We start from the raw sequence: 11,025 nt of genomic DNA on the forward strand, positions 1-11,025 counted from the left end.
TTATATACCTGAGAACATGGTCTTTCATATGCGCCCTTCAAAACTTTTCTACGGTAAAGTTCATATTTGACCTTTGTTTGACCTCATTTGACCCTCTAGCGAACTCATTACCTAGACATAATCTCTGATAACATGTAATGAGAAAAAAACGTTCAATATCGCGATCTACCTGAATAACTAAACATGAACGATGTACAGCGTTTAGTTATGAAGTTATGAGCGTTTAAAGTTCGTTCGAAAAAAGTAGTTTTTTACGTCTGTGACCTTGAACTTGAACGTTATCGTACAAAATCGAACGTACGTTTCAAGCACTCACGTACGTACATAATGTGTCCAAATTTCAGCGCTCTACGCCTCTTATTTATAAAGAAGAAGTCGTTTAAAGATTTAAAGCTTTTTGACCCCTGTGACCTTGAATGAATGTCAAGGTCAATAAAAAAGCATAAGTTCTGTAGACATTCCTCCATGCTATGTCTATACAAAAATTCAAGCATGTATGTTAAGTATTAAAGGCGCTGAAACCTTAAAAAATTTTGGCGGGAAAACGCCAAAATAGCCTTTTTTCAAAGGCCTATATCTCCGCCATTTTGGATCACATGACCTTAAAACTTGTCATTATATATTTCTGAGGGCATGCCCTTTCATATCCAACTTTCAAAACTTTTCTGTGTTGAATTTCGTTTTTGACCTTTGTTTGACCCCGTAGCGAACTCTTGACCTTGACATAATCTCTGATAACATGGCATGGGAAAAGCACGCGCAATGTCAAGATCTATCTGAATAACAAAACGTGAACGATGTACACCGTACGGTAATGAAGTTATGAGCGCTTAAACTTAGTTCCAAAAAATTGTTTTTTTACGTCTATGACCTTGACCTTGAACATTTTTGTAAAAAATCGAACGTACATTTCAAGATCTTATGTACATTCATAACGTGTCCAAAGTTGAGCGTCGTACCTAATAAAATATTCCGTTCCTGAGATATCCTGCTAGCAAGATTTGTGGAAATAAGAAAAAGAAAGAAAAATAATAAGAAGAAGAAAAAACAGAACAATAACAATAGGGATTTCCATCCTAAATGGAAATCAATAGGGATTTCCATCCTAAATGGAAATCCTTAATAAGAAAAAACATAACAATTACAATAGGGATTTCCATCCGTAAATGGAAATCCCTAACAAACAAAAACAAACAAAAAACAACTAACCTTTGGAAGAGTATCAAAGTTATTGTTGCTATTGAGCAATTGGCATAATTAGATATACCGTATCTCTTGTCAAAAGTGGCACTGTCTTTTCCAGCTAGCATACATGTACAAATAAATATTTTCCTTTTTGACTTATAATAATTAAAACCTAGCTGTGTAATCCAGAAACCTGGCTATATCAACCAGATATGTTGGTGCCAGACAAATTACACTGTAGAACATAAATAATCGTCTGTTATAATTTGTTTTGTCTTAGTAAAGAGTGTCAATATAGGTTTTGCCTGGTCATGTTTTTCAGAAATTCTGAAGAAGAAAGAGAAGAAAGAGAAGCTAAGGAGGAGGAAAAGAAATTCAAAGAGAATATTGAAGAACTTGCTAGCAAAATGACCTCAGTATCAGGTAATTACCAGAAGATTTTGTGAAGGTGTTTGGATCTGTTCAGTTAAACACTGCTTCATGAAGTTTACATATAATAATTACGATTAGTGGATATTCTTATTTGACAGATTTAAACATTAAAGATGCTCCACCGCCGAAAGAGCATAAATGATATTCATCATTTGAACAATAATTGGTGTTTAATTGTGTATATGATAGTCTAAATAACACAAAAAATAACATGAAATAATTTATTTTGCCTTTGGTGCATGCGCATTCAGTAGTTCATTCCATATAGGATATAAAGGTAAAGATTTTTAGGTCATCTGACCTGGAGGGTCAGGATGACCTATAGTCATCATGCACCGTCCGTCGGTGTCCGCCGTCCGCCGTCCGCCGTGCGCCGTGCGTAAACTTTCCATTCAAACGACTTCTTCTCAATAACCATAAGGCCTAAAGTACTCATATTTGGCCTGTAGCATGCTGGGAAGAAGGGCTACCAAAATTGTGAAAATTATTGACCTTGACCTACTTTCAAGGTCACAGGGGTCAAAAAGGCTGAAATCTTTGAACGACTTCTTCTCAATAACCATAAGGCCCAGAGTACTCATATTTGGCCTGTAGCATGCTGGGATGAAGGGCTACCAAAGTTGTGAAAATTTATGACCTTGACCTACTTTCAAGGTCACAGGGCTCAAATAGGCTGAAATCTTTGAACGACTTCTTCTCAAGAACTGTAAAGCTCAGAGTACTCATATTTGGCCTGTAGCATGCTGGGATGAAGGGCTACCAAAGTTGTGAAAATTAATGACCTAGACCTACTTTCAAGGTCACAGGGGTCAAATAGGCTCAAATCTTTGAACGACTTCTTCTCAATAGCCATAAGGCCCAGAGTACTCATATTTGGCCCGTAGCATGCTGGGATGAAGAGCTACAAAAGTTGTGAAAAGGAATGACCTTGACCTACTTTCAAGGTCACAGGGGTCAAAAAGGCTAAAATCTTGGAACGACTTCTTCTCAATAACCATAAGGCCCAGAGTACTCATATTTGATCTGTAGCATGCTGGGATGTAGGGCTACCAAAGTTGTGAACATTATTGACCTTGACCTACTTTCAAGGTCACAGGGCTCAAATAGGCTGAAATCTTTGAACGACTTCTTCTCAATAACTGTAAGGCCCAGAGTACTCATATTTGGCCTGTAGCATGCTGGGATGAAGGGCTACCAAAGTTGTGAAAATTAATGACCTTGACCAACTTTCAAGGTCACAGGGGTCAAATAGGCTCAAATCTTTGAACGACTTCTTCTCAATAGCCATAAGGCCCAGAGTACTCATATTTGGCCCGTAGCATGCTGGTATGAAGAGCTACAAAAGTTGTGAAAAGGAATGACTTTGACCTACTTTCAAGGTCACAGGGGTCAAAAAGGCTAAAATCTTTGAACGACTTCTTCTCAATAACCATAAGGCCCAGAGTACTCATATTTTGCCTGTAGCATGCTGGGTTTAAGGACTACCAACGTTGTGAAAATTAATGACCTAGACCTACCTTCTTTCAAGGTCACAGGGGTCAAATAGGCTCAAATCTTTGAACGACTTCTTCTCAATAACCATAAGGCCCAGAGTACTCATATTTGGCCTGTAGCATGCTGGGATGAAGGGCTACCAAAGTTGTGAAAATTAATGACCTTGACCTACTTTCAAGGTCACAGGGGTCAAATAGGCTCAAATCTTTGAACGACTTCTTCTCAATAGCCATAAGGCCCAGAGAACTCATATTTGGCCCGTAGCATGCTGGGATGAAGAGCTACAAAAGTTGTGAAAAGGAATGACTTTGACCTACTTTCAAGGTCACAGGGGTCAAAAAGGCTAAAATCTTTGAACGACTTCTTCTCAATAGCCATAAGGCCCAGAGTACTCATATTTGGCCCGTAGCATGCTGGGTTAATGAAGAGCTACAAAAGTTGTGAAAAGGAATGACCTAATGACCTACTTTCAAGGTCACAGGTCAGGGGTCAAATAGGCTAAGGCCAAATCATTTGAACGACTTCTTCTCAATAGCCATAAGGCCCAGAGTACTCATATTTGGCCTGTAGATCAATGCCTGTGCATGCTGGGATGAAGGGCTACAAAAGTTGTGAAAATTAATTACCTTGGCCTACTTTCAAGGTCACAGGGGTCAAAAAGGCTAAAATCTTTGAACGACTTCTTCTCAATAACCATAAGGCCCAGAGTACTCATATTTTGCCTGTAGCATGCTGGGATTAAGGACTACCAAAGTTGTGAAAATTTATGACCTTGACCTACTTTCAAGGTCACAGGGGTCAAATAGGCTCAAATCTTTGAACGACTTCTTCTCAATAGCCATAAGGCCCAGAGTACTCATATTTGGCCCGTAGCATGCTGGGATGAAGAGCTACAAAAGTTGTGAAAAGGAATGACCTTGACCTACTTTCAAGGTCACAGGGGTCAAAAAGTCTAAAATCTTTGAACGACTTCTTCTCTATAACCATGAGGCTCAGAGTACTCATATTTGGCCTGTAGTATGCGGGGATGAAAGGCTACCAAAGTTGTGAAAATTTATGACCTTGACCTACTTTCAAGGTCACAGGGGTTAAATAGGCTTAAATCTTTGAACGACTTCTCAATAACTGTAAGGCTCAGAGTACTTATATTTGGCCTGTAGCATGCTGGGATAAAGAGTTACCAAAGTTATGAAGATGAATGACTTTGACCTGCTGTCAAGGTCACAAGGGTAAAAAAGGCTAAAATCTTTGAACGTTTTCTTCTCAATAACCGTAAGGCCCAGAGTACTCATATTTTGCCTGTTTCATGCTGTAATGAAGGCCTACTAAAGGTGTGAAAATGGATTACCTTGACTTATTTTTTAGGTCACAGGGGTCAAATAGACTCAATTCTTTGAATGACTTCTTGTAACTAACCGAAAGGTCCAGGGTACTCATATTTGGCCTGTGGCATGCTGGGATGAAGGGTTACCAAATTTATTGAAATGAATGACCTTGACTTTCTTTCAAGGTCAGGGGTCAATTAGGCTTATATCTTGAATTTTGAACTTCTCAAATTCTGCCAGTGTGATTTAGCTGATACTTGCATATGAAATGATCCTTGTCATGGTCCTGACCAAGTGTTTTTATATTTTATGTTGATCTGAAATCCAAGATGGCCACCACTCCCGCCATCTTGAAAATATATTTTGAACTTATTCTTAAGTTCTTCCAGTGCGATTTTGCTGGAACTTGTCTGATTAATTTTAAGGATACTGACATTGTCCCAACAAAGTGTTGTTGTTTGACGGGTTGACCCAAAAACCAAGATGGCCACCAAAGCTGCCATCTTGAAAACACATTTTGAACTTCTTCTAAAGTTCTACCCATGCAGTTTGACTGAAACTTGCATGAAATGATCCTTACATGGTCATGACCAAGTGTTTTTATTTTTTAACCATGACACCATATATCTAATTCCCTATACAGCTATTGCCAAGGTAGTCAGATGACCGTTAAGGCCCTTGGGCCTCTTGTTTTCGGGATGCAATTAATTATTCTTCATATTTTTAACTTGAAGTAAAATTAAAGGCTCAAACTTTTCAATGGTGGTAATGGTATAAAGTAAAAGTACTAAATCGTCTGCTCCTGTTTTTAATAGTGAAAAATACCATTTGTCAGCGGTGAAGCATCTTTAAAGTCAATTAAGATAATGTTGTACTCTTCTCTTATGTTGGTTTCAGATTTTTCTAGAAACCAAGAAACTGTCATGTCTATAATGTTATTAAAGATCTGACTTGCATGCTCTCCTAATATGTTGATCAAGGGGAGATAATTCCAATAAGCAAAGTTTAAAGTTAACGGTATTCTATTGTCTTTATTGCATGGGACTTTTCCCATTGGTCTTTGCAATGTTACAGAGTTATCTGCCTTGTGGGTAGGTATATATCATAACATCTTTGTTTTGTGAGAGAAACTTATTATTTATTTCGTCTGTTAGAAATTATGTTACACGCACGAATAATCAGTAATCATTGAGATTTAGATGAACATTCAAAAAAGGTGAAAAACATCCCAAAACAACGTCATGTAACACATTTATTTGAAATTTCCAGGTAACAAATGTGTGATAATATTATGGTTTCCCTGGTTTCAACAGCATTATTTTAAAACAATTGGACTAAGCAAGACCGCAATATATAAGTATATTTGTATGAATGATATGAAATTATATATCATTTTCTTTACTTGTAGTGTATGATAGAGCTGATGTATCTAGTGAGATGCCTAAACCAACCACTGATACAGTATCTACAGCTACAGAACAAGCACCACTCGACAAGGGGACAGAATCTGATTCAGTTACTAAGGAGAGTGAAGGAGCTGTGGGAGGGGCTGGGGAAGGTGTTGGTGGGGCAGGGGGAGCTGTGGGTGGGGCTGGGGCTAGGGCTGGGGGAGCTGTGGGCGGGGCTGGGGGAGCTGTAGGTGGTGCTACAGGAGCAGTCAGTGGAGCAGGAACCTCCACAGATGAGAACCTACAGGGCGCAGTTGGTGGGACGAACAGTTCCTTGTTGGAGAAACTTAATGTGGTCCAAGCATTAGAAGAAATGGTATGTATTGGTCTCAGATAAGTAAAAAAAATATTAAAAGAAGAAAGAAAAAAAGAAAAAAAAGGTGATCATTTGAAATATGATAATGTAGCTCATTCAAACCATCACAATACTATATGACCTAGACATAGACAAGATATTAAGGTGTCTTGACATTCAAACTACTATAGCGCCCACAGTTCACCACAGTACTCAACCGACTGTAGGTTCTTGTCTTAACCTTCTCTATTGTTGTAATCATTAAAGGGTTAGGGAAGTCAGTCATTATGAAATATAGAATTTTCAGCCTTTCAGCCAGTAATTATGACTGACATTCAAAACAGATAAAGGAAGAATTAAATGAAACAGTAAACCAAGGGTTTTGAGATACCAAAACGACACAAGTAAAGTATGATTTATCGTCGACTTGTTGCACCTCCCAGTGATTGTTACATCACAAAAATGAAGTCAAAATAGGTTGACCCAATCTCTGGAAGATGGGATTAATCAACATTAAATAACTTATCACACACATCATTATGGTACATTTTGTATCTTGAAATCAATGTATTTAAAATCCTTCATTTCTTGAGTAAACAATCTATTTCTTTCTGACAGGGTCACCAGCAGATGTTTGCGGTCCAGCCTCTCACCTGGTGTCCTCATCTGGAGACAGTACAGCCTCTACCTGGGCCGGTCCTGGACACAGAGGCTCCGTGCCTTGACTGTGGTAATGTGGGCGAGAACTGGATCTGTCTCATCTGTTACAAGGTAAATAAAAACAATTAATGGAATATTTCATGAGTCAGTCAAGTGGACAGGGATATCTCCAACGGAGTTTTAGATTTTGATTGGTCAACTCGAGGCTTGCCAAGTGTTGGTCAGACATTTAAAGAGATATATACACCTTTCAGTTGTCAGAAACTATTTCTGATTAATTTTTCTCCCATTCTTAAGAGGGAAAAAAGCGAAAAGGTATTTTCATTATGCTGTCATCACAGGAAAGTTGTTATGCATCAATATTGATGATATTGAGACAAATAGTTATCTTTTCCCTAGAAACCATGGGAAACCCTGTGACGTTTAGGAGAAAAATATGTCTGCTGAATCATTTACCATTGCTATATCAATTTCGTAGCAGATCATAAATTGTCTTTCAAACATTGTTGTCAGTGAATGGGCACAATTGTCTGGCTTTCAAACATAGTTGTCTATGACTGGAACACAACTGTCTTGCTTTCAAACATAGTTGTCTATGACTGGAACACAACTGTCTTGCTTTCAAACATAGTTGTCTATGACTGGAACACAACTGTCTTGCTTTCAAACATAGTTGTCTATGACTGGAACACAACTGTCTTGCTTTCAAACATAGTTGTCTATGACTGGAACACAACTGTCTTGCTTTCAAACATAGTTGTCTATGACTGGAACACAACTGTCTTGCTTTCAAACATAGTTGTCTATGACTGGAACACAACTGTCTTGCTTTCAAACATAGTTGTCTATGACTGGAACACAACTGTCTTGCTTTCAAACATAGTTGTCTATGACTGGAACACAACTGTCTTGCTTTCAAACATAGTTGTCTATGACTGGAACACAACTGTCTTGCTTTCAAACATAGTTGTTCTATGACTGGAACACAACTGTCTTGCTTTCAAACATAGTTGTCTATGACTGAACACAACTGTCTTGCTTTCAAACATAGTTGTCTATGACTGGAACACAACTGTCTTGCTTTCAAACATAGTTGTCTATGACTGGAACACAACTGTCTTGCTTTCAAACAACTATAGTTAGTTGTCTATGACTGGAACACAACTGTCTTGCTTTCAAACATAGTTGTCTATGACTGGAACACAACTGTCTTGCTTTCAAACATAGTTGTCTATGACTGGAACACAACTGTCTTGCTTTCAAACATAGTTGTCTATGACTGGAACACAACTGTCTTGCTTTCAAACATAGTTGTCTATGACTGGAACACAACTGTCTTGCTTTCAAACATAGTTGTCTATGACTGGAACACAACTGTCTTGCTTTCAAACATAGTTGTCTATGACTGGAACACAACTGTCTTGCTTTCAAACATAGTTGTCTATGACTGGAACACAACTGTCTTGCTTTCAAACATAGTTGTCTATGACTGGAACACAACTGTCTTGCTTTCAAACATAGTTGTCTATGACTGGAACACAACTGTCTTGCTTTCAAACATAGTTGTCTATGACTGGAACACAACTGTCTTGCTTTCAAACAACATAGAAATTCTTGTTTCAACATTGTTATGACTGGAACACACAACATATTGTCTGTTTTCAAACATATTTTCATGATGGAACACAATTGTCTTGCTTTCAAACATAGTTGTCATGACTGGAACACAATTGTCTTGCTTTCAAACATAGTTGTCAATGACTGCGCAGAATTGTCTGGCTTTCAAACATAGTTGTCAATGACTGCGCAGAATTGTCTGGCTTTCAAACATAGTTGTCAATGACTGCGCAGAATTGTCTGGCTTTCAAACATAGTTGTCAATGACTGCTATACCGAAAAAAGTTTTCACAAATAACTTCTATACCCAGGAAATGAATTATCTGCATGATCAGAACAAAAATCATGAGGGCATCAGTCACCTAAAATAAAATCTGCATAGCAACATAGAATTACTTTATATGATACAAATAAGCTTCTTCTATTAGCTCTCCTTGTGTCACGAGCTGTCCATTTACATTAACAGTATACACTCACTACATCTCTGAAGTATCGCAATTGGTTCAATTACTCGGAATAACATATTTATTCTCTCAGTAATTGAAAATGTGAAATCTAATAAGCATCTTTATTTTTTTTTAAACAATATTTTAAATATGCAGGGAATTGAACCCCAATAGTATATTATATCTGATAGCATTTAACACCTACTATCTGTCTATTTTTTCAGGTATACTGCAGCAGATACGTCAACGAACACATGGTGATCCACGGTGCTACAGAACAGCACTTGGTGACCTTGAGTTTCTCCGACCTTTCTGTCTGGTGCTACGGATGTGATAACTACATTGACAATCAGGTGAGAGACAGGTTATCCTTCCCAAGGTTGTTTAATCCGATGTTGTCGGGCTTCCAGTGGGACTTATTAGTAAGTCTGACATCTGACTCTGTAGCCTCACATGGCGTGTGGTCTGTTGTACGTCTGCTAGAAGAATTTGGTAACCTCGTTTAGTGTTGTGTCGATTATCTGTCTGTATATATGTTGTTGTTATAGCTCGGACTTCTTGTCCCAAAGTATCTCCGTCGCATCTCTATGGAGATGGTGATGTAAAATATGAAGTGCTTTTATGTAACACAATTCGTTGTTGTTTATAGAATTCCAGGACTAGAATTGCTGCCTGGTATACAAGTCGGTGATTTGTTTTGAGTCCTTCATTGCCATGCAAATATAGACCCCTTCAACTAGACCAATTTTGTTGTGTTTTCTCTATTTGGAGCTATTTTTTTACAATCATCGCAAAATTGAGAAAAGAATAACAAAAACGTCATGAATACATATATACAGAATAATTTCAAGAATTCATTCAGGCTACAGGCCTCTGTCAAATTCACAATTTGGATCTAATCTTTTCCAAATCAAGGAAAATATGTTAAAAAAAAAAAAAAAAACATATTATATATTTACAAATGAATTCAAGCTACAGGCCTCTGTAAAAATCGTTGACAGCTAGGACAGACCAGTGTATTGACTAAAGCTAGACCAAGCAATTCCCTCATAACAGAAATCAGAAGATTCATAATAGCAATGCTTGTCAATTCATTTGTCTCTGTAGGGAGAGTCATAAAACAACTATGGCAATACCCAGATGTTATTATCTATTGATGAATATCATGTAATAGCCATAAAATGGTGACATAAAAGGGAGTGGAATGGGAAGGTGCATGTGTAAATTAGAGCATAATTTGCACTTGAGAACCAAAGTTACTATCCAATCTGACCCATTGCTTTCATTTCTATTCCATAAAAATTTCATATAGAAGCAGGGGCATTCTACATTTCCTGATAAGATAGTTCAGCTACCAGGTATTCTTATGAAATGTTTTAGCAAAAATAGCAATATTTTTCAATATGTATTATCTAGTTATTATTTAATTACTGAAAATCAAAAGTAAGACTCTTTTTAAAAATTACTGACTGATTCTCTTGTTAATGTCAGCAGTTTGAGAAATCAATGTGCATCGAAAAAATATAAATAAAATAACAAAGCTTAAACTTTGTACTTTATCATAACTCGTTAGTAACCCGACAAACAAGTAATTATCCAAGAAGGCGTAATGAGTGTAACGGTAAATTTGCTGCCGTTTATCGACAATACAAAACCAAGATTGCAAATCTGTTAATGATTTACATGGTTTGAGTAGGCCCGTCAAGTCCACTTTAGCATTTACATTCCAGTACATAACAAGATAATGTCCGCGTATGTTTGAGTTACAGTCCTATAGATTAGGTGGCAATGAGACAGCATGGTCAGGGGAGAGCAGACGAGGACAGTAAATACCGCATCAAGATAGAATCTCTCTCTTACATCACCGGGGAATCTAAACATCACTGCTAAATTACTATAGCAACAAAACGTTTTGTTCCAGGGAAAATGTTTGTTATATCTCTGATAATGTGAATTAGGTGTGTTAACTGAAGAATTAATGTCCACGCAATTAATCTTATTATGTAAAGGAAACAGGTTGACGTTTCATGGCTTAACTAATTTCCCCTCAAATTTTATAATGGACTGGTTTAGTCTTTGATTTAGAAGAGCCTAAATGTGTCTATAGGGGTGAATAAGTAAAC

The 11,025-nt window shown here is 37.5% G+C and overlaps 1 protein-coding gene across 1 annotated transcript; it reads left to right on the forward strand.

Moving 5' to 3' along the window:
• The first annotated feature begins 1,477 nt into the window (after positions 1-1,477).
• LOC138336960 (uncharacterized) lies at positions 1,478-9,643 on the forward strand. Its single transcript, XM_069286608.1, has 4 exons — positions 1,478-1,608; positions 5,845-6,200; positions 6,798-6,950; positions 9,127-9,643. The coding sequence occupies exons 1-4, from the start codon at positions 1,497-1,499 to the stop codon at positions 9,406-9,408; spliced, it is 903 nt and encodes a 300-aa protein (XP_069142709.1). The 5' UTR covers positions 1,478-1,496; the 3' UTR covers positions 9,409-9,643.
• The last annotated feature ends 1,382 nt before the right edge of the window (positions 9,644-11,025 follow it).

This window comes from Argopecten irradians, chromosome 12 (genome assembly GCF_041381155.1).
Source record: "Argopecten irradians isolate NY chromosome 12, Ai_NY, whole genome shotgun sequence".
Lineage (NCBI taxonomy): Eukaryota > Metazoa > Mollusca > Bivalvia > Pectinida > Pectinidae > Argopecten > Argopecten irradians.

What these genes read in the sequence shown, in the direction of transcription:
- LOC138336960 (XM_069286608.1), top strand. Translation starts at nt 1,497, where the DNA reads ATGTTTTTCAGAAATTCTGAAGAAGAAAGAGAAGAAAGAGAAGCTAAG. An exon ending in TCCAAGCATTAGAAGAAATG is followed by an intron (nt 6,201 to 6,797) that starts GTATGTATTGGT and finishes TCTTTCTGACAG; the next exon opens with GGTCACCAGCAGATGTTTGC. An exon ending in TCTGTCTCATCTGTTACAAG is followed by an intron (nt 6,951 to 9,126) that starts GTAAATAAAAAC and finishes CTATTTTTTCAG; the next exon opens with GTATACTGCAGCAGATACGT.